This window comes from Amblyomma americanum, chromosome 10 (assembly GCF_052857255.1).
Source record: "Amblyomma americanum isolate KBUSLIRL-KWMA chromosome 10, ASM5285725v1, whole genome shotgun sequence".
NCBI classification, from domain to species: domain Eukaryota; kingdom Metazoa; phylum Arthropoda; class Arachnida; order Ixodida; family Ixodidae; genus Amblyomma; species Amblyomma americanum.
Window position 1 is genome coordinate 7,450,407 of NC_135506.1, and position 23,690 is coordinate 7,474,096.

General features: G+C 48.3%; 1 protein-coding gene and 2 non-coding genes across 5 annotated transcripts; 1 reads left to right on the top strand and 2 right to left on the bottom strand.

The window, feature by feature from the left end:
- Positions 1 to 3,041: 3,041 nt before the first annotated feature.
- On the top strand, positions 3,042 to 9,771 carry LOC144108786 (chitin deacetylase 8-like). 3 transcript variants are annotated; one of them, XM_077641965.1, is made up of 4 exons: positions 3,042 to 3,410; positions 4,107 to 4,331; positions 5,279 to 5,515; positions 9,030 to 9,771. In XM_077641965.1, exons 1-4 carry the CDS (start codon positions 3,043 to 3,045, stop codon positions 9,547 to 9,549), a joined length of 1,350 nt encoding a protein of 449 aa, XP_077498091.1. In that variant the 5' UTR covers position 3,042; the 3' UTR covers positions 9,550 to 9,771. The 3 variants fall into 3 exon arrangements, with proteins under 3 accessions (XP_077498091.1, XP_077498092.1, XP_077498093.1); XM_077641966.1 differs by having other exon boundaries at positions 4,107 to 4,319; XM_077641967.1 differs by lacking the exon at positions 5,279 to 5,515 and having other exon boundaries at positions 4,107 to 4,319.
- Positions 9,772 to 13,472: 3,701 nt separating this feature from the next.
- Positions 13,473 to 13,545, bottom strand: TRNAA-AGC (transfer RNA alanine (anticodon AGC)). The gene has a single exon. It is a non-coding gene; the product is annotated as a tRNA-Ala (tRNA).
- A 1,586-nt stretch (positions 13,546 to 15,131) lies between these two features.
- TRNAA-AGC (transfer RNA alanine (anticodon AGC)) lies at positions 15,132 to 15,204 on the bottom strand. The gene has a single exon. It is a non-coding gene; the product is annotated as a tRNA-Ala (tRNA).
- Between the last annotated feature and the right edge of the window lie 8,486 nt (positions 15,205 to 23,690).

The window sequence follows — 23,690 nt, forward strand, 5'->3', positions numbered from 1 at the left end:
GAACGGGCGGAATTGCGGATCGAACGCAATTTCAGGTTTCAAAGGAGATCGAATGGGCGAGGGTGCCCATCTCTTTCTCCGTCGACACCGTTTAGAAAATGTCAAATCTGCACCAACTAGCCCGATCCGCTACCCTTCTGAACTTCGTTTAGAAAAACTTGGCGGCTCGCCGCTTCCGAGTCGTCGACCGGTGGGGCCTTGAGGAACGCTGGATCTCGCATAGCAGACTTATTGACCGGTTCATAACGGACCGGAGTTGACACAAGTCGGAATGATAGTAATTACGAACGATTTTTGCACCACAAAGCCATTGAGATGCTTTCAGTTCGCTGGCCCGAACCTGTTTCAGGGTGCAGCAGAGAGAAGACCGCTGCTCAGGTGTTTCAGCGAGAGGCATGATCAGCCTTCGGAAAAGCTACTTTTGTGCTGTATTGTGCGTGTCTAGCTCCAACGGCCTTCAACTCAGTGGGACCAAAAAGGGCTCAACAGGCGGGTAACGCATCACCGATTCTCTCAGTTGGTTATTCAGTCACGTCTCAGCAGCACAGACGCAAGAACAAGCGGGATTAACGTCTTCTTCAGTCTGCAAGTGGGAAGAAAAAGATATAGGACTGTAGTTTGGAATCATAGGAATAAATTGGACGCAGCAACCTCCGTGTGGTTCCGAAGACAACGAGTTATATATTTTCACATGGGTGCCTGAATATAGCTAGTTTGGTTTGGTTTGCTTTGGTTTGGTTTTGTGGGATTTAATGTCCCAAAGCGACTCATACTATGACGGACGCCGCAGTAGAGGGCTCCAGATAATTTTGACCACCTGGGTTTCTTTAACATGCACTTACATTGCACAGTACACGGTCCTATAGCATTTCGCCTCTGTCGAAATACGACCGCCGCGGCCGGGATCGAGCCCACGTCTTTGGGTCAGCAGCCGAGCGCCATAACCACTGAGCCACCGCGGCAGCTTAATTATAGTTGTAACTTGTAAGACAGGTTTCTGTCTTTTGCGTGGTCCCAGTTTATTGCGCTATAATTTCTGAATGGGAAACTCGATGCATGACTTCACTAGTGTAGCTAGGTGGCCAGTTGTTTGTCGGCCGAGTGCAATGCCTCTCTGCGCAGCTTAGTAAGATCGATACCAAGCACACGACATAAACATAATGCGGGGCTAATGGTGCGCCAACTGACACTCAGCTGTTGCCCGTTCTTCAGGCGAGAGAGAGAGAGGGGCTCTTTAATGAGGAACAGAGATTTTAGCAAACGTTTCAAAAGCACTGACATACGACATCATCTTATCCGGACTTAAGCTTTTAAAAGGCCAAAGGCCCCTGAACAGGTTTGTACTTTCAAATAAGCAACCCCAACGCGTAGATCAGGCCGTTACGACTGTCTCTCAAAAATATTGGTGCCATGTGCGCCTGTAAGGCCCGGAAAACTTAAACCAAAGCCCATTACAGACCTATCTCGTCGTCTGCTAGTTAATTTATCCAGCTCTTTTTCGCTGCACGTTCTCTGTCTCTCTCCCTCTCTCTCATATTATGATTGAATTGATAGTAGTGCTTGCAAGCAAAAAGCTGACTGTATAACATCGCATTTCACCCCCCCCCCCTCTTTTTTTCTCCCTCCAGCCTGTGCGCATGTGGTCTACCGGGGATGTTAGTACTCCATCTGCTCTGATTGGGGGGAGGGGGGGGGGGGGGGGGGGGCAAAAGTAGACCTTGTTTACAGTTTCTAAACATTGCAGGTGAAAGCGACAGAAAGTGGCGCGCATGGAACGAGCTCGCAGCACATAGGCGGTGCACATGCGGCCTGTTGCAGTGCGTCGCGGTAGATCGGGACAGGAAATGGCGCTCGCAGAATGTGCGCAGTACGTTTACACATACGTTCAGGCGGAAGCACCGTGTCGAGGCAGCCCGAAGCAGCTGCTCGATGCTCCCTTGCACGCAGGTGTCGATAGCTGTAACTGCCGTTCCGAAGCAGCTTCGCGGAGAAGCGCAGTGACTTCCCATTGGCAGGAAACAGCATTTTGCTGTAGCTAACTACGAGAGCAGGTAAGTGAAAACATCACTTATTTTCGAAGTATATCCTATTGAAAACTGCCTATAGGCTTGAATGGGTCAGAAAATAAGATTATGGTACATTTGGCTTGGATTTATAGAATTACCGTCCCAAAGCGACTCTGGATATGAGGAACGCTATAGTGGACGACTTGGGATAAATTCGGCCACCTGGAGTTCTTAACGGGCACTGATATCGCGTGGTGCACGGGCCTATAGCGTTTCGCTTCCGTAGAAATGTGACCGCAGAAGGGGGGTCGAACTCACGGCTTCCGTATACGTTTTGCGATGTCAATGCACGTTAAAGAACCCCAGATGCTTGAAATAATTGGCATCCTTCCATTACGGCGTCTCTCATAGACTGAGTCGCTTTGGGACATTAATTCTAAACAGCCAACCCAAATGTGCCATAATTATATTTGCTGAACAATTCAAACCAATGCACATTTTTGAGTAAGGTAGCCCGGTTTAATAAGGAAGGGCACACCTTGTTTGAGTTCAAAAGGCAGTGTTCCCTTTTATTTTTTCCTGGGTTCCAAAGCCAGCATTTTCCTTAGTTTTGGTCTGGGTTTAAAGGCCATTATTTCCGCAGTTTATGCCTAGGTTCTAGGTTCAAAAGCCAGAATTTCTTTTAAGTTTTGCCTCGTTCTAAAAGCCAGTATTCCCCATAGTTTCATAGTTTAAAGCCAGTACTCGCTTTCCCCTAACTTTCGCACTGCACGGTGGGGGAGGGGGCTTAGAGAAAGTGGGAGAAGGGGAACTGCTCTTGGAGTGATCCCACGAGGGCACCTCCATGGACAGGACTGCTACTAACTTGCGATGGCAGCTTCCATCAATCCCTGAGACATTTGTCCATCGTTCACCCTGCATGGGTGTTTGCGACCAGTGCGTACGGAAGCGCTGGAGCTGACTCAGAAACCGTGCAGCCGTGGACCAGCGTGTGTTAGGTGTAATTAACTGGAATCGCTTTTGACTAATGCAGGTCATGATAAGATCGGCGTGCTGCTTCCTCTTCCTCATTTACGGCCACTGCGCATTCGACGTGGCGCGAGGTGCCGAGTGCGACCCTGCCATTTGCCGCCTGGAAGACAACTGCCTCTGCATGAGTAACCACCCTCCGGGCAACCTGACTGTGGCAGAGACACCGCAGTTCGTGATGATCACCTTCGACGACGCGGTCAACGACCAGAACATGGGCTTCTACCGAGAGCTGCTGGCCCCCGGCAGGCGGCGCAACAGGGCCAACGGCTGCAACATGGCCGCCACCTTTTTCGTGTCGGCCGGATACACGGACTACTCGTTCGTGCACGAACTGCACAGCGCGGGAAACGAGATAGCGCTGCACTCCATCACGTGCGTTTCTGGTGTTTATCTGCATTGGCGGAAGAGGTCTTCTTCTTTAGATTTCATTTTTTCGCGTCCCTAGATAGGGTGCATTGAGTTTAATGAGTGACTCCAAAACGAAAGAGGCGGCCTTTCTCGTGCGCACCCTTTTCACATTCGTGATAACCGCAGTGACATCCATTATGGTAACGCCTGCTGGCAGCTAGTCGTTGCTCTGCATTACCAAATGCGCTCCGTACTAATCTGGAAACAACGATCTTTAAGATCACGTGATTACAGCCGGTATCGGTATGGCCGCTATTGCAATGAACGAGAAACTTACATTGCTGCAACGTTCTGGAGTACAAAAGTATTATCTTCCAACAGATGTTACCGCTTTCTGTATAGCAATGCGTCGTTAGTGCAAGCATTCTTCGCAGTCCCTGATGGACGTCACGTTGCATTAGCAATCCCTCTTCATGGCTTACGCCTCAGGCAGAAAGAGTTCTGAGTTATTACTGACAACACTGTATAGCGAACCACGTCCACGATAAGTGAATATTGTCGCATGACCCCGGCGACATAGATATTTTGGAGTATCCTTATCTTGAACGTAATTATTTTAGTTCCAGCTGGGGCTACCATAGCTCCGAGCCTCGTCCAGGGAAGTTACGGCGACCTCGACACAATTGCTACAGAAACTGCCTTTGAATGTCGTTATCGCAGGCACCTCAACAACATGACCTACTGGCGTACGCTGGACGTCGCCGGCTGGGAAGCGGAGTTCGTGGGCGTTCGCCAGCTGCTGAGGGACTACGCACTCATCCCCGAGAAGGGCATGGTGGGTGCCAGGGCGCCGTTCCTCGAGATCGGGCCCGGGCACGGTTACGCCATGATGCAGAAGCAGGGCTTCCTCTACGACTCTTCGGTCTCCATGAGGTGTGTTTGTACGTGAGTGCTCTCGTTTACGCGTTTCAGCATACCGTGCCGGTGCATCAGAGCGGTAGTTTAGAAAGTCTATGGCTTTCTTCCTCTAGTTATTCGTCCCTTCAAAAGGCCGCTACAGATAGCCATGTGAAGTAAAAAAAAAATATCACTACCATTGAACCTGCACTATGGCAAAGAATTCACATTCTTGCAATCTATATGTCGCATACAACTCTTGAGTTAAAAAGGAGAGCTGGTATTGTTGTTTCTTCCTTTTTTGTTTTTTTTTTGGTTGGGGGTATACATACATATTCGAGTGTCAACAGCACCACCGGTTGATAGCGAGCGCTGGCGATATCTTTAGGTACTTACGACCTCTTGGTCCTGGTTTTCCTAACGGTTTAATCGCGAACTGCTGATCAAGTCGGCCACCTTTCTATTATTTCAATTGAAAATATTGCTTCTACTTCGAAGCCTAAGCCTGCAGCTCAGCCATCAACCTAAACACGTGGACAGCGTACCGTCTACAAGTTTTTCGCCGCAAGTTGGAACACCCTCGCAGCTGTTAAGCACTTCCTGTGGTGTTCTTTTTACTACTGCACGTGATGCGACAACACGGCACCACCAAATTCTGGATCTGTCAACGTGCTGAATGTTCAAACAAGTTTATGAGAAGGCTCGCGACTGGCCAAACGAAATAAATCAGTGAAGGTGCAAAAAAGGCACTTTCCTTTAGCAGTCCGGACATCAGGGTTAAGTGGATGTTCAGTAATCTCGGCAGCAGAAGACGACAGGCCGCGAGTGTGCTAAAAAAATTGGTCTCGGCGCAGTCACGCAGTCCAGTTTCGTGAAGTGTTCTATATTTTCTTTTCCGAGAACACGTCTCTCGTAAACTTTCGCTGCCGACACGACATGGCGACGTCACAGGCCAAACGCGATGCGAAGTAATCCCTCTCACCCGCTGACTACAGGCCCGGCAAGCTGCCGCTGTACCCGTACACCTTGGACTACGGCGTGCAGGAGGAGGTCTGTGGTAACGTCGTCTGTCCCAGAGGTGTCTTCCGGGGATTGTGGATGGTGCCCCTGAACTGGTTTGTTCGGAATGCTGTGGGCGGCGATGGAGCACGTGTCGAGAGCGTCTGCCCGGATATGCCTGACAGCTGTCGCCCACAGCCGACCACGGCTGCCGACATGCTCGACTTCCTCAGGTGCGAGTATAGCGGACTTTAAAGAGACTTTGCAATGAATTAAAAGTCGCTTGTAAATGTTTTCAATGCGTAGAAATGATGCTAATGAACATTCACTCTAAGTATGAGTCTTCGGAAGTGAGCCGGCAGTTTACTACGACTTTTTTAAAAACCGTGTTCTTTAAAATTCGCGGGACGATTGGTGTGCTCGTAGTGACCGATTTTGAAACTAAAATCATGAAAAAAGACGTCACTGTACCCATGACGTCGCCAGGCCACCACACGCTGTCATTCACGGCAGCCACGACGTCACGGGCACACTTCCGGTAGCCGTGAAAGTCGTCTGCTCGTGCCGCCGCGCGACCCTCTCAGGACAAGCGCGAGCCAGGGTATTGCCTTCGCGCATATGGTTTCAATTTTCCCCTGCCGCCTCCTTCTGTCGGGAGTTCCGGAGCCACTAGCAGTGTCTTTTTCTTCCGCCCGAGAAGAATACGCCTTGCTGTGTCGTCGGCTGCAAACCCAGTGACTAGCGACGTGCTGAACTCAGGCACGTTATTCCCAGAGACGTGCGTGAGCGAGCTGCCTGGATGGAACGCAGCCGGTACGGCGTGAACGCATAGGGCTCGATGCCCATCGCGGCCGTAAGAGTGAGTTGTCGCACCTCGAGGTCTAGGTCCGTTACTGCTGACTACCACAGACGACAAGCAAAGAAACCCGACGCGCGCTGCAATCACGCTGCCGATGCTGGGTGCAACAACCGGAAGTTGCAAAGCGAACGTCAGCAGATGACATGTTCATGGGCGGGGCCCAGTCCCAGAGCTGTTTTCTTTGTTGTTTTTTGCTGGTGCCCCGCGTGTACGAGTTGAGGGGGGTGAGGAGTATCGTAATTTTTAATCTTCTATATCTTGGTTGTTATTGGTGCTAGCTTAAAAATTCTTGTGCTGGGGTGACGAGTGATGAAATGCCTATCTCTCGTCTATTTTGCGTAATCTCAATTGATTACGTAATTTACAAGAGCGAACTCGGTTACATGATACATGTGCACGTGCTGAACCACAATTCCATTTCGTTCTTCTCCTGGAAACAACGTCTTTCAATTGGTAAGCCAGTAATGTGATTGGACCATTGCCGATACTAGAACATTCTGTCCTTAATGTCACATGGATCTCCGTTCACAAGAACAAGAACATGCATGCACTACAGACAGGGATTCTAGAAAGGGGGCAAAAGGAACATGGGTTCTGTGTATCTCCGCATTCCTCCTATTAATGAAGCCAACAGACCAAAGAAAGCACAGGGGAATGTTTTTTTCTTAATTTGAGTTGATCACTGAGAAATTAACAGTGAATTAATGTTATGACCAAAAAGTAAGATTGATTAGAATGTAGAGGAAAAGTAACCACATGTCGCCTGTGGGATACCCGCAGCGGTGGCTCAGTGGTTAGGGCGCTCTACTACTAATCCAGAGTACCCGGGTTCGAACCCGACCGCGGCGGCAGCGTTTCGATGGAGGCGAAACGCAAAAGGCGCCCGTGTGCTGCGCTATAGGCACTACAGCTGTGCGATGTCCGTGCACGTTAAAGATCCCCAGGTGGTAGAAATTATTCCGGAGCCCTCCACTACAGCACCTCTTTCTTCTTTCACTCCCTTCTTTATCATTTACGGCGCGGTTGAGGTGTCGGCCGAGATGTGAAACAGATACTGCGCCATTTCATCTCAAAGAAAAAAAGAACATCATTTTCATTTCGTGTGAGATCCAAAGCCATGATCTGCGTACGCCGCGACCGGTGCTCTGCCAACTGAGCTATGACGGCGGTTGTCCAATCTTCTATATTCGTAGGTATTTGTTTCGCGTAACCTAACAATGAGTGTGTTAAACAGCGCCACCCTCGTCCATAGCTGTGGACATAGAACGTCTGGTACAACCGCGAGTCGGCTTCCTTAATATGTATGTCACAACGAACCCCTCGTTACGCTCCCCTTGCCTGCTCCTACAGAGAGGGTAAGGGCGGCCGGCTTTCTTCTTCTTTCAAACTTTGTGGATGGGAACAGAGCTCACAGCCACAACAAACAGAAACTTCCGGAGTCGCTGATTTCAGGCCGGAGTCACTAACAATTATTTCAACAATTGGCCGTGGGAAAGCTTTTCCTGTATCCCGCCTTCTTCACTACTCGTTAACTCTTCTCTTAATCTAACTTGATGAGCTAGCTGAAGGCAAAGTTTAGTATACACTGCCGATTTAATTTCTTTTTTTAATGTATTCATTCCACCGCAGCGGTGGCCTAGTCGTCTGAACATCCGCCTCCTATGCGGGAGGTGCGGGGTTCGATCCCCAGTGCCGCCGGCTCCCCCGCGTTGATACAGTGGGTGCAACTTTTCCCTGCCTGGTGCTTGGCTTCTTTAGGATGAAATGCTTGGGAAATGGGTCTTTCATCCCATCTTGAGTGTACGAAAAAATGGCTGTGGTTTAGCTCTGGTTAAACCTGGAGTGACGCGATAGCGACAGCTGGCCGAGTGGAACTCGCTCAGTCGAATTGCAAAGCCAAGTCTTTTCCCGCTGCGTTTCGCTGGGCGTTGCTTCTTCATCTTCGTCCCTGGACGTGGATTCACTCTCTACCCCTCTCCACTTCCCCCGTCACTTGGTTTCGCCGGCGCGGCGCGCCGGCGGCAGCTGCTCCGCACCATGTGACCATCCACGGCGCCGCCACGGTGGCCACGGGCCACGGGCTGGCCAAGCTGAAGGCTCGAAATGCGAGCGTAAAGTAGCTATCGCAACAAAAAAAATGGTGGTGGTTTAGCTCTGGTTAAACCTGGAGTGACGCGATAGCTACAGCTGGCCTAGAGGAAACTTGTCATGTGACCAACCACGTGATCAGCCACGGTGCCGGAAGCTGCTCCGCACCACGTGGCCATCCACGGCGCCGCCACGGTGGCCACGGGCCACGGGCTGGCCAAGCTGAAGGCTCGAAATGCGAGTGTAAAGTAGCTATCGCAACAAAAAAAATGGTGGTGGTTTAGCTCTGGTTAAACCTGGAGTGACGCGATAGCTACAGCTGGCCTAGAGGAAACTTGTCATGTGACCAACCACGTGATCAGCCACGGTGCCGGCAGCTGCTCCGCACCACGTGACCATCCACGGCGCCGCCACGGTGGCCACGGGCCACGGGGTGGCCAAGCTGAAGGATCGAAATGCCAGCGTAAAGTAGCTTTCGCAACAAAAAGAGTGGTGGTGGTTTAGCTCTGGTTAAACCTGGAGTGACGCGATAGCGACAGCTGGCTGAGTGAAACTTGGTCACGTGACGAACCACGTGATCAGCCACGGTGCCGGCAGCTGCTCCCCGCCACGTGACCAACCACGTGACAGCATGGCGGCGCAGCAACAGGGTGGTGGCACCGCCACGCTGAAGGCTTGAAATGCTACCGTAATGTAGCTATAGCTACAAAACCTTGTGCCGTGGCGCTCTTTGGCCACAGATGCCCTAGCGCCGTAAAACATCTATCATCATCATAATAATCATGTCTCCTTTCCCGCAGGTCAAACTTCGATCGTCACTACCACAGCAACCGGGCACCCTTTCCGGTGTTCATCCACGAAAACTGGCTGTGGGAGCCGGAGCGCAAGCGAGGCTTCCTATCCTTCGTGGACTGGCTGCTCACCAAGGAGGACGTGTTCCTGGTCACAGTCGAAGAAGTGGTGCAGTTCATGAAGGACCCGAAACCCCTGGGCAAATACGCGCAGAAAAAGTGCTCGAGGACGACTGAGTTTCAGCAATGTTCAGAAGTTCACAGATGCCACTTTCCGGAGTCATCGATCCCAGAGGCTGATTGCTTTTTCGGGTGCAGGCCGTGCCCGGAGAGATACCCGTGGATAGAGGCTGTAAAGATCGACACGCCAAACGACCGCGCTGGGCCTGCTGCGGCCAAGCAACTTTACGGCGCAGTGTCCGTTGTGTTCTTCGGCTGTGTTCTGCCGTTTTGCATGTGTGTTGTTGCCGCCAAGTGTTCGATCCGCTTGTTTAGCTTAAGATGCCGAAAGCGGTTTCATATCTTGTAGTACTTTCTTTTGTTAGCGTGCTTTTTAGGCAAATTCTCAAACATTCCAAAGCTCAAAAATTTAAGATATAAGTTGAATTACGATCAGTTAAATTATAAACCATAACATGATACAATTAGCATAGCAAAATATTGTCTGTGAATTTAGTTCTTGATCTCTTTCTAGCATCATATTCTTCTTCTATTTTGTATTATACATCATATTCTTGTTTTCTATTATAGACTGATAAATGTTATTCAATACTTCCTTCTTTGTCAGCGTGCTGAATTCAATACTAACCCCCCACCCCCCCTCATTTTGTCCCCTGGTGCAGGACTCATAGAGATTTATTGTATATGAAAAATGCGTACTCTACTCATTACTCAGAGCAGTGGGTTATCTATTTATTTATTTTCCCTGCGCCGGCCGGCCACTCACCGGTTCCTTCAAATGCGCACAACGTTATCCCCCGGCCTGGTGCTCGGCTTTTCAAGGTGGATGGCTTGGGAAAGGAGTCTGCGCCTTCAGATCCCGTCGCTTCTAAAGGCACTTATAAGAAAAAAAAATTGGAGCGGACACTTGAGCTCCGCCTTAAGGGTGTGAGGCGATAGCGTAATGGGTTAATTCCCATATATGCGCAAGGTCCTTCCTTCTCTACTTTACATTCATACATCCCTGTGAGTCCTCATACCCCTCCTGGCGCAGTGGTGCAGCGGTTTAGCAATGCGCCACTGCTTTGCAATGACAGGTGCTCCCAGCTGTGGTCCTTGTTCGGCTCAGGTTGCTCTTCGCTAGCAATCAATCATTAATTTAACTGCCACCTTCCGCGATGGGCAGTTTCCTCACTATCCGGTGGGCAGGTTGTGTGACGCCGCAAAGTCACGTGGCCTATAGGTAGCCCACCTGCCTCGTAGGTTGCTCTCTGCGGACCACCTGCCAGAGTCATGCTCGTGTGTTTGAGCTCACAATGCCGACACCGGATTTTCTGGTGAACGGGGCCCTGTCGCGTTAAAAGGAGCACAATGTTGTCAGGAATCACAGGGTGGACGCAGCGGAGTGCCAGGAAAAAAAAAAGAACCAGCGTGGCAGGCATTCGGATCTAAACTGCCAGTGCCGTTGTTGTTGTTGTTGCCTTAGTGACATGGCACATACCCACGACGGGGGATAAGCAGGGTTCAGTGAGGACCGCCAAAAGAAGAGGGTGAACTGGTGTCAAGCTAATGGTTGTGCTCCGGGTAATATATCGGAATGCTTGCGCATACAGCACGCGCCGCCCATCTTTATTTTCGTCTTCTCCACTGTCAGCGGCAAAGTCACTCGCTACAGTGCGGCCTAGATGGGAGTTACAATGTGCTTTACTGCGCAAGGCGGGTTTCGGTCCGTCGCAGGTCGGTTTTCCATGAAGGGAGGGTGAAGTGACCAAATGCCCTTTTCCAAGAATTTCACCAGAAGAGCCGCGCACCAGGCCGGGGGGAAGTGTTGTACCCATTAGAAAACCGGTGGGTGCCCGCGGCGGCACTGGGGATCGAATCCAGCACCCCCCCCCCCCCCCTTCATCCTCTCTCGATGCAAAATCTACCCACGAAGGTCAGAAATCCGCCTCGTGCGATAAAGCCCATTGTGGCCCTTTTGAAGGGAAAGCTCCACTGCGCTACGTAGAGCCGATTTCGCCGTGCGCTAACGGTTGACCTTCAAGTTAGCCAGAGGTCAAGTGTGTCTATAGGCCTTACCATATGTGGTCCATCATGGTGTAGCACCACTTGACATTTCACCTTTCGATTCGCCGGTAGAGGGCGGTAGAATAGGCAGCAGCGTTCTTTGGGTGACCAGCCTCTCGCGATGAACCGTTAACTGCTACCTGCCAGGGTGACAGGTTGGGCGCGCTGCCTATCCACTGTGCGGAACGCTCTCAACGTTACAGACGCCAAGCCGCGTCTACTTTCGCTCTCTAACCAGGTCCAGCAGTAGTTAAAGCGCAGCTATTTATTTTTTAAGAAGTGCCTGTTTTAGAACCACATGGCAGCAAGCCGTCTCGCCTGGCCGGCTGCTGCAATTGATATGGGCGGGTATTGTTTGCGTTGCCGGCTCTGGCACTTAAGCGGTGGATGACAGGAGCAGAGCAAAGTTGACGGGTCCGGCAGCAGGAACAGTTTTTACACCAAGCAGTCGCTTGAGTTGTCCTCCGACCGACATTCATTATGGGATAAAGCAATGAGCGGAGGGTCAAGTTCACAGGCGCCGAGGTGGCACCAATACATTCAAGCGGAAAACATTTATTCTGTGCTGGCTATAGCTGAGGCCCATATTCTACAGGATACAGTTCAATGCAATCGAAAACGTATCACGGTACATGGTTCACTACAGTCGAACAGCGACAGTTGTTAAGGTGCCAGTGGAACACACTGAAAGAAGACGCACATGACTGAACTTGTAGATCACCAGTTGCCTGGCTACTGGACGTGTCCGAATTTACAGCGTAAAACACGGCAAAATCAAAGATGAAATGCATCACTGAAGTATGCCAAGGGGAACAACATGGTTCCGTTTGACCGTCAGCTTTCTGTCGGCCTTTAGTGGATATTATTGAGCCATATGCTTCAGCTAGGAATTGGCCAACAACGCTTAAGCTGTGTTGTCAACACAAGAACTGAGAATAATGAATACCACTGAATGATCAACTTCTTTCAATAACATCTTCAGGATATCTTTCTTCTAATGTGACATTCTTTTGTAACATATCCGCAGTGCTACCGCAGTAGCTGTGGCGCTGGTCTTCGGCTACTGAGGAAGTTTAAAGCGGTGAATGAGATCGAACGGGAGAGGGTGGCCGCAGGTCCTTTCTCTGTCGACACAATTCCGGAAAACTTAGCACCGCGCCGCCGTGAAGTCGATTGGTGCGACCTTGAGGGGCTACAATTGTATCAGTATATCCGCAGAGAGTACTGGCCGGTTAATGAGAGGTAAATGTTGACAATAGTTGACGTGATCTGCTTGTCTAATGATGCTTATCCCATGCAGTCACTAGACTTTCTTGCCACCGATAGCCATTGCAAGGCGGTGTAGACAGCGAGGCATTCCACAGGCCTCCCAGCGGCAACAGCGGCCTGCAGTTGAATTGGTGTCTTCTATGGGCTTGTTGGTGCCTGTCCAATTGAAACAGGGTGCACACCAACGCTTTCGAATTGACTCGCTCAACGTAAGGATGGTCCGTGGCCTGACTACACCTGGCTGAAATTGTTACGCAGCCATATGTCAGCGGAGCAGGCAGAAATGCGACGCATGATTGAACAGGTGTTACTGGCAAATGTTTTTTTTTTCTGGCAGGGGTCCTCTTTATCTGCCTAAAATTACTGTGTGAAGCACGCGACAGAAGCATGACACAGGGCTAACAGGGTTCCAGCTAACCTCTAGCGGCGTGAGGTGCTCCTCTCTTGATCTTATTTCCCTCCCGTGACTAAAAACAAACAAAAAGCAGAAGCAGTGGGCAAGAACAATCTCCTTCCTGTCCCCAGAGCTAAAAATAAGCATTAAAGTGGCCCCAAAATATACTCACTAGGAAAAATGCTTATCATCAAAGGGTGGCTCAACCTGGAAGAATGGCAGGCACAGCGTCACCGACGGCTGCGATGAGAACTTTGAAATGTGATGTTCCAATTAGTTACCCTGTGACTTCTTACTCCATTGGTGATTTGTTCCAGGACGAAACAATGCCCCTTCCAAGAAGAAAAAAAGGAATGTCAATGGAGGTGCTGGGTATCTATATGCTTGCTTTCAGCACACTGGTTGTGACAGTACTAACTGTGGACTGATGCAAACGTGACATTTGCGACACTTACCGTATCTTGCTTTAATACGCACTGCATGGTGCCTGTCATTCAGTCAACATATGCTTGTAAAAAAGGACGAAAAGCTTCGTTGTGCGGCAAGAAAAAACATTGCCACATTGGAGGTGCTGGGTATCGATCCCAGTACCTCTCGCATGCTAAGCGAGCGCTCTACCATCTGAGCTACACCCCCGGACGAGGAACAACGCGCAGTCGAAGGAAATTTAAAGCGGTGAATTAGATCGAACGGGAGAGGGTGGCAGGAGGTCCTCTCCGTCGACACCGTTTCGGAAAAGTTGGCCGCGAGCCGCCTATCCTTCCCGGCCGCTGCGACTCCGACGGGCTGTTCTCATATATGCGTTGCCGGCTGTGCCGTACATGCAATAGCCAACATACACTTGGGTCACAGGGGCAGGCAGAATTTGACATATGGCCTGCGTCTGTAACGCCTTTTACTCCAACCGGTCGTGTGAGCGGTCCTCCAGCCTATACAAACAGTTACGGGGTAGACCAGTGAGCGGCGTGTTTCAGCGGCGTCGCGCTAGCAGCAATATACACAAACCCAAGAGGACTCTTGTGGGCTACTTAGCTCATGTTTGTACTCTGTAGGGCGCACTTTAATAGGATAAAAACGTAAAAACGTTGCACACCACTATGGCGGCACAGAGCCTGCTACAGCTAGTTATTGACTAAAGTGTACATGAACAGACTTAAACAGGGCGCATGACTGAATCTGTAGATGGTCAGTTTTTACTTGACCGCTGGTTGTGTCCACGTGTAGAGCCCCGCAAGATCAAGAGTAAACACGCGATAAAAGCGTGTCAACGGGGCCGCAGTTTACTGTTTGCGCTGTGTCGTGCTTCTGTAGACGTTATTCGTGTTTACGCCGCTACGAAAAGACAGAGAGCATAAGGGGTCAATCATGCGGCCCCTGACCGTCCATAGTGCGTGATTCACAGCTATGTCTTAGGTACTTGGTGTTAAAGACACGAACTGGTAAGAGGGTTCATTGCTGAAAAGATTTAAAAAGACTCCTGTTTGGCAGAAGAAGTGAGATGGCGACATCCGAAATTCCGAACAGATAGTCCTTTATACCTCAGATAGCTTCCCTTCAACATGACATTTTTCTTTACCACGCCCGCCGTGGTGGCTCAGTGGGTGTTGAATTTGACCAGCTAGTGCAAGCTCAAATTGGTGGTGGTAGTGGTTTTATTAAAAATAATAGTAAAAAGGAAGGAAAAAATTTTTGCTAGCCCCGGCATCTGCCATCGATACTGATTCACCTGAGCTGGGGCAGCGGAAATAAAGGATAGCAGGCAGAATGGAGAAATGAAATGGGAGAGGTGAGGGGACAGGAAAAGAGGATATGGGGAGAAGTAATATGTACAAACTATTTACGCAATAAAAAATGTGTCCAGGTTGTGCGCGTGATTAGTTCAAGAACACTTAGAGCTGTTTAACTTGCGCTCGCATGACACAACACACGGACGATTTCGCATTTCACTTCCATCGAAACTCGATTTGGACAATCTGAACTTTTTTTAAGTTCAAATTGTCCAAATCGAGTTTTGATGGAAGTGAAATGCGAAATCGTCCGTGTGTTGTGTCATGCGAGTGCAAGTTAAACAGCTCTAAGTGTTCGATACTAATCAGAAGCCCTCCACTGCGGCCTTTCTGAGGGCGCACGCGACAGTTTCGTGAATTCTAACCTCGCTTATAGACACCTTTTTTGAATACCACCACGAAACGAAGCTGGCAAAACGGAAAAATAAATGTTTCTGGAGGTGCTGGGTATCGAACCCAGTACCTCTAGCATGCTAAGCGAGCGCTCTACCATCTGAACTACACCCCCGGACGAGGAACACTGCGGAGTCGAAGGACATTTAAAGCGGTGAATGAGATCGAACGGGAGAGGGGAAACAAAACGCTTGCCACTTTGACACCATTTCTGGGAACGCGGTTGCTCTCAGCTGATCCGCTATAGGCAATCTCACTGGGTAGACGTTGAGAACAGGGGAAGGGGAGGGGGGGGGGGGGCATGTGAAAGAATGAACTGACCATGTTTCAGTGAGCAGAGGAAAATTGAATGTTACTTTATCGTGTAGTTCATACCCCTGTATATTATCTATGGCACAATGTTTAAAGATATTTTAAAGCAGGTATATGATTCCATCGGCACGAAAAACAATGTCTCAAGCCGGATGAACACGCGGGCAACTGTACCTGCTTTAGAAGCCACAGTTTTCTTGGGATGGTGTTGTGCACACGACAAGACGTACACAGGAAAAAGCAGAAGAAGACAGATAGAGCGCAAACTATCAACTGAATTTATTGCTATCACAGCAGCATATATATGCAGTATTCACACGTGCCAGCAGGAAATCATGCCAGCATGAAATGCATTACAGATTTCATAATCAGATCACCAGGCTGCTTTCAGCCGGTTTCCCCTGCTCGTTCATCACAGCGGTAGCCGAGACCCTTCTCCACAAGATAAAGAAAGGTAAGCGCAGCTGTGAACTTCAGCGCTTGCAGAGTGCAAAGCCAATGGTGGTTCCATAGATGCACAAAGTCGCCCACAATTAAAAAAAAAGTGGCAAACAGGCATGGTGTTCCGGTGGTTTTTTCGGCCCCAAAAAAGCTCGCTGGGCTATGCCCAAGGATCACCGAGGAAGGAGCCCCACCAAGCGCATGCACAAAGAAACATGCTGTTCAGTTTGTTTAATGTGCCACAGGCGTGGTCCATCAAATCCCGCTCAAGTGTGAACGCGTGTATGTCGGCCAATCTGGACGCTGTGTCAATGAACGCGCAGGGGAGCATGCTCTTTCTATATAAAAAAGAGACGGGGCGAACTTGCCCGCTCATTGCATTTCATGTCTTGGTTGTGAGCTTCTGCTCAAAGACATCAAGATTATTTGCAAGAATAAAAACAAAATAGCCCGCGAACTTTTAGAAGCATTCCACATCAAATAAAAAGGCGATAATTGTGTTAGCGATACCTCGGTCACCTTATATGATAGGGAAAAGAATTTTCTCCGTTGCTTTTGCTGACCTATGCTGGTTTGACTTGACATTCCCTTCTTTTTTCTTCCCTCTCCCCCTTCTTTTGCACGTGTGAATACTGCAAATATATGCTGTTGTGATAGCAATAAATTCAGCTGATAGTTTGCGCTCTATCTATCATCTTATGCTTTTTGCTTTGTACGTCTTGTCGTGTGCGCAACGCCATCCCAAGAAATCTATGCACCAACACGCACAGCAAGAAGTTCTTCTACATTACTTGAGAAGCCACAGTTGCAGGCCGGGATCCTGTTCTTCGTCGACTGGCTTCTCGCCATGGGTGATGTGTTCGTGGTCGCCCTGCAGTGCTCGAGGGATTTCGTGCTCTAATAGTGTCACGAGGTACACATGTACAGTCATGGACAAAAACTTGTGGGATGCGAATTCGTGAGGAAAAAATTTTATTTTTGCGTTGCTTCGCTAGCCAGTCAGATGGTATTCTTCTAGTAGATTTACACGCCTGTTTCGTCACGCTTTATGCATTTCATTCACCTGCTGTGCCTAAACGCGCCGCAATAATTTTTTTTTCCGCGAATCCACATCCCGAAAACTTTTGTCCATGACTGTACGTCTTTCCGAGGTCCATTTATCATAGGCAGTACTGTAAGATTGCACTCGAAAAATAGCCGTGAATACGGGATGCCTTCGGGAGACTGATACGCAAAACGTCCACGCCGTGACTGCGTCTCTGAAGCTGCCGGTAGATGATAGTTTTTTGAAGCAAAAAGGTCACCACGCTTGATAAAGCAGTCGTCGCGTAGATCGGAGAATGACTTTGAACCACCTTCAGCCCAACCAAGAATAGCCGTATATGACCATATGTATTACAGTTATGGTGTCGAACCCTTGAACTCTGAGCTTGACCCATGACCTTTAGTTGACCTCTGACCTTCGTCATTGGATGACCTTTGGGTAGACCTTTGACCTTAACAAGCAATGCGGTGATGTGAAGCCACGGAATGACATCCGACGGGGGTGTCGTAAGACCATGTGATACACGTCATAGCCACGTGGTCGTGAGAGTATATAAAGAACGGCTGTCGCGAGCATTTGTGAGCCGATATGTGAGACACATACTGCGCCATTTCTTTTCCCTGAAAACCAATTTTTTTTATACGGGGGGGGGGGGGGGAGGAAATGATGCAGTATCTGTCTCACATCTCGATGGACGCCCGAACCGCACCGTAAGGGAAGGGACTAAGGAGGGACTGAAAGAAGATCGGACGGCTGCGGAATAATTTCGACCACCTGGGGATCCCTTAACTTCCACGTGATATCTACCGGTTAACATCCCCGCCTTTCCTCTTACCCGCCGCTGTGGCTCAGTGGTTAGGGCGCTTGGCTACTGATCCGGAGTACCCGGGTGCGAACCCGACCGCGGCGGCTGCGTTTCGATGGAGGCGAAACGCAAAAGGCGCCCGTGTGGTGTGCGATGTCAGTCCATGTTTAAGATCCCCGGATGGTAGAAACTATTCTGGAGCCCTCCACTACCTGGCACCTCTTTCTTCGTTTCTTCTTTCAGTCCCTCCTTTATCCCTTCCCTTGCGGCGCGGTTCAGGTGTCCGCCGATATGTGAGACCGATACTGCGCCATTTCCTTTCCTCAAAAACCAATTATCATTACCCTCTTTCTCTTCTTCCTCCTCCTCCACCGACATATCACACAGTACACGGCCATATTTTAATTTCGCTCTCATCGCAATCTGCCGCCGCGGCCAGGACTCCGCCTGTATCGACCTAGCACTCAGCAGCGTATCACCACTCCTACACTGAGGCAGGTAGCATTGTAAAATTTCTCATTATGGTACTCTTCAAAGATTCAGTGTGTAATCTCGTTGTGCGCTGCGGTGTAGACTTCAAAAACACCGTCCAGCAGTCATTCCACTCCGTTAGGCACGTAAAGCTAGCCCTCGATCACCTGTATAGAAACAACCAGGCATTGAAGGTAAAAAAAGAAAAAAACTAGGGCACTTACACAATCGCATAAAGTGTATGAGAGCGACGGCGATAAGGTTGCTGCGCAGGGGTTCGTCCAGCAGCTTAGCTCAACCGCCCCCTTAATCCCCCTCCCACCTACCCGTTGAGATAGAGAACAGCACCGAAAATAGGAAGAAAAAAACGGGCATTATGTAGAGAACAGACGAGGCATTTGCACCTGTCTATTCATACCCAAGTGAAAAGAAAATATTCAAATCCAGCCCGAGCTTTGTCGAGCTGCTCTGCTTCTCTGTCAAGCCCCAACTGTCCCTCACGTCCTCATTACCAAGGCTCATCTGGGTCCCCTGACTCCATGGAGCGCATTCTCGAATACTACCATCTTCCCGAACCACCTGTAGGACAGTCCCAGTGGCAAGAGAGATCACGTGACAGTTTACGGAGGCCTCGCTGCCTGTGAAGAAGAGTTGCCGTCGCTTCGGCAATGGTGGCGTTATTGCTCGAGCTTCGGTGCTCACGCAGCATCGCATAACCTCGTAAACTCATTTCAACGACAAGAAGTTGGGTATTTTTATAAAGCTCACTCTTTCATTTCTGCTGTCAACGTGTATTTAAGTGCAGCGTACATATTTATGAGTGCTTTAGGCCGCCCATACCTCCAATTTCACCAAGCCAATTTTTTTTTTTTTTATGCAGAAGAGTCAACCCGCCTCGTTCCACATGAACAGCTGCGGTTTTTTCGCTGGTATTTCTTAGGTAATGCAGCGCATTTAGGAAAAAAAAAGTCACTGCGGTACAAAAGCCTTTTCGCACAATTTTTATTTTTGTCCTGCTGTCCTGCGATTTGTTCCCCGATCAGCCTTTTTCTCAGCAGTTAGTCTGCTGAGTTGGAGCACAGCTCGCATGTGCGGAAAGAGGCGTGCCGTGTGCAGAAAGTAAGGAACTAAGGTTTTCATGAAGTGAAGTTTACCCCACTCCCTCCGTGTACCGTTTTATTTTTATTTTACTAGAGTGTGTGACAAGTCAAGGCTCGCAGAGTACGCCCATCCGTAGTTTTGTGTGTGAATGACCGCCGTTCGCCGCGCTTTATTTTTTTTTTCCTCGTCTGGCAGAGCACAGCTGATATACCTGACCTTGTCTATTTTTCTCTTTTTCGCCGGGGCTGATAGGATTTCCCGCTTCGCCCTTCTGTCGGAATCTTATCAAGGGTTGCGGAAACAGCCCGTTTCGTGAGAGAGCAATACCCCACCCCAACGCCGGTGGGGCGGTGGCAGGCAGCGCATGCGTGGTTTTCCAGGCCGCCCATCTGCAAAACACTGCGCTTTGCTTCGTTGCAAAGTCGTGCGGCTGCTGAACCAGTACACAAGCCTTTTCCCGCATCCACGCCTGGGCAGGTACGGATATCCGCCCCCACCTTCAAACGACTCACGCGAGAAGATGCCTTCACCTGACGATAGGTCCAAACCAATACGTACATACATACATACATACATACATACATACATACATACATACATACATACATACATACATACATACATACATACATACATACATACATACATACATACATACATGCACACATACATACATACATGCACACATACATACATACATACATACATACATACATACATACATACATACATACATACATACATACATACATACATACATACATACATACATACATACATACATACACACATACATACATACACACATGCACACATACACACATACATGCACACATACATACATACATACACACATACATACATACATACATACATACATACATACATACATACACACATGCACACATACATACATACATACATACATACATACATACATACACACATACATACATACATACATACATACATACATACATACATACATACATACATACATACATACATACATACATACATACATACATACACACATGCACACATACATACATACATACATACATACATACATACATACATACATACATACATACATACATACATACATACATACATACATACATACATACATACATACATACATACATACATCCACTGCGGTGGCTCAGTGGTCAGTCCGTCCGCCGACGTACGTACGCACTGACAGAAATGTGCGGACGTGGAGCCGTGGAAATGAAGACGCATAATGAAGTCCACCACTCAGGGGCAATGAGAACATCTCCCAGCAATATTTGTTCTCAGAAAAAAAATCGATTACGCGTTTCTCTCTGGCCGTGTCCGTGTTTCTTCGGCAGCAAAAAATGCACTGACTGTTCACAAAATTGAGTTTAAAGATTTTCACCCACTTGAACCAACCTCGTGACATCTACACCGGAAAGGACTCTATCCGTTTTCGCCGTTCTGAAGTGAATGGTGATGCAGCCTAGCCTCTGGAATCCGTGCACCATAAAACTGTATCGACGCAGCGCCGATTACTTGCAAAAATGACCGGTCATAGGGACACCTGTATTTATTCATTTTTCTACTTTTCAAGCTCGTGTGCACCTTTCACTGGAAGTAGCGCCTTTGTTGTTAGAACATTTGTTCTATGTGTCTCTTTAAAAGGCGTAAGAATTGCGGAAGCATATTGCCACCCCTGACAAAAAGGAGAAAAAGTAAGACAAACTCCAAGAAACTCTGCCCTCTTCCAAGCAAAAAATAAAAAATAAAAAATTCGCCTGTAGCTGTATTACATACGAGGTGAGAGGAGAAGCTGTAAAATGAGCTTCTGCGCCAGAAGTGGTTGTTCCTGCAACATCACTCAAGGCGGTTTGTGTGGAACAGAGCAGAGAGTTAATCGTTAATCGCGATCATGTCCAACACTCTCGGACAAAAGTTTTGAAAATTGGAATAATATACGGTACTTTTATGAATATGAAAGTATTGAAGGTAACAGCCCATTCTTCTGCTATGTAGCAAAATCTTTCTTTTAAAGTGTTTCCATCGATCGCATATAACAGCTAAGACTGCAGTAGAAAACCAATGGGGAACGCTTTTCATGATGGCAAAAACGTGAACAGAAAAAAAAATGCAACACTGCCGTCGGGTGATATGAGTCTATATTGATTGTCATAGAGAAAGCTTACTTTATATGAAAAAAAGTGCGTTCATAAATGGTTTCCTTCTCAAAAATGCTTTTGTCCAGAATTATTGGGCATGTTGTCTTAACCACGCGCTTATAGAGCAAAAAACATTCTCTGCGCTTATAGAGCAGAGAAACATATCTGCCTCTGTCCGTGTCTAAAGGTGCGCTGTTTTTTCCAAATATGAGCAACCGACTAGCCCGTTTGACCACCCTTGCAAGAAACATGGAGACGCTGCAATCGGTTTGGCGGACGGCTGCAAATCAGACCTAGAATACATTGCCACAAAGCTTTGTAACGTTTCTTCATGCTCAAAACCGCTGTTTGCCACGAAAGATGCGACGAGATTAACCTGGAATGTTTGTAGCTGCGCGCATCTACGAACATTCTACGAACAAAGATGGTTCGACGTTGTTCTAGATTATAGCAGATGCTTTCCGCGCCTTATCTCGAAACTTCGTCTGCTTCAAATTGGGAGCGGCCGAAAGCAGCGGGAATTCAGTTCTTCGTCGACCGCCGAGCACGTTTGTTGCAACTGGCTGTTCAGAGTTCCGGTAGAAGTCCAAGTGGCGGAAAGCCTCCACGATAATCTCGAACAACTTCGAACCATTTGCGTGCGGCTACAAACATTCCAGAAAAACCTCGTCGTATCTTTCGTCACAAACAGAGCCGCCTGCTGACGTTTTCGTTTCGAAGATCAACAAACATGCAAGGCTTTGCGGCAATACGAAGATAACAGCCTCTTATGGGACCGGTACTGAAGGAAGCCAGACCCGCATTGTCGTTCTGAAAACTGGCGCTGCCAGCGTGCAACTGCTAATTTGCTCGTGCAAGGGTTCAATACCTGCCTGCGCAGGCGGAGGTGCTTACTTTTGGATGTTTTCTTTTGTTTTGTCATTTCTTTCAATTATTCCGATACGTGTTTGTTTTCTGAATAAACAATTCAGTCAACAGCGCTGAGCTGCCCTAGATTTTCTCTGTCTAATGATTTTACAATTATTGCAAGTTTTACGAAGTTTTACTAAGTTGCAAGTTTTTCTAAGGTAAAAGACTTGATCCGATGACCGAAATCGTTGTTAACAACCTGCGCTAATAAACTAACGTGACGTATTCTCCTTATGAGCGCGAAAGTTCTGCAAGGAAAAACATGACATATGCTACGTATGACACACGGATAAAGATAGGCACAAGCTTTAGCGTCTACGCCTTTCTCTGTGTCTTATATGTAACCTGACTTGACCGCGTTAGCTCATCTTTCGCATTAATGAAGCAATAAACCAGCCTGCCCAAAGCAAAATACACCCGACTGTCGTCGTCAGATTCGTAGTTTAGTTCAAATTGTTTTCATTGAGAAATCTCGGTGGTCTTGGGCAACACAACACAGCGCGAGCAAGCACTCTACGCAGTAAAGCAGTCCAACCGTAGCATGGACTAGCCGCATATTACAAGCATTAGTGGGGGCGTTGGGGGCAAGATATTCACAATCTGAGAGATACATAAATTATGCTATTGCCCATATAATATTTCGTAACATTAATATATGCTGTCGTTACAAGCGGGGAAACCTCTACCCTCCATCTGCTCAAACAAAGGTCACTAAATAAACCATATCTCGCATGTCCTATCAGTGAATGGCAGAAAATTATTTACATGTTCCCGTGACATAGGGTACGCTACAATGGGTTGTTCATTATCTCTGTCGTACTTCTCTAACATCTCTCAATAGCGACCTTCCCAACCAGAATACAGCACGCTTTCGAATGCCTTAACAAACAGCGGACAGCGGGAGGCGTTATCAAGAATATTTTTGACGCGTTGTGCCGTGCGGTTCCATCATGCCAACAAATATTGATAATTTGTAACTCTTTTAGGCAGCCATGTTTTAACACGGCAGGAGGTTTCAGCACTGCAAAGCTGATACTTGTGTTAGCTGTGCATCAGCTGTTAACGCTGCCTTTGTTACGAGGGTCTGCTGGAAGGTTTCAGGCCTGACGGAGAATGAAACGTGGCACTGGGTTGAAATCTTATGAGCGTTGAACATAGTCCCCCAACACTTTGCGACAAGTTTTGCAGCGGTGTTCTAACTTTTCTAACTGACTGTTATAAAGTGATCCTGCCTGGACGTCCAGCCATTCAAACACCGCATCCACGACAGCATCATCAATGGGGAAATGCTTGCCCATCAGGTCTGCCTTCATAACAGGGAACAGGTAGCAACAGAAGGCACCAAGTAGCACTGTACG

Coding starts and splice junctions, on each gene's coding strand:
- LOC144108786 (XM_077641965.1), top strand. CDS start 3,043: ATGATAAGATCGGCGTGCTGCTTCCTCTTCCTCATTTACGGCCACTGC. Junction 4,332..5,278: donor TCCATGAGGTGTGTTTGTAC/GTGAGTGCTCTC, acceptor CGCTGACTACAG/GCCCGGCAAGCTGCCGCTGT. Junction 5,516..9,029: donor GACATGCTCGACTTCCTCAG/GTGCGAGTATAG, acceptor CCTTTCCCGCAG/GTCAAACTTCGATCGTCACT.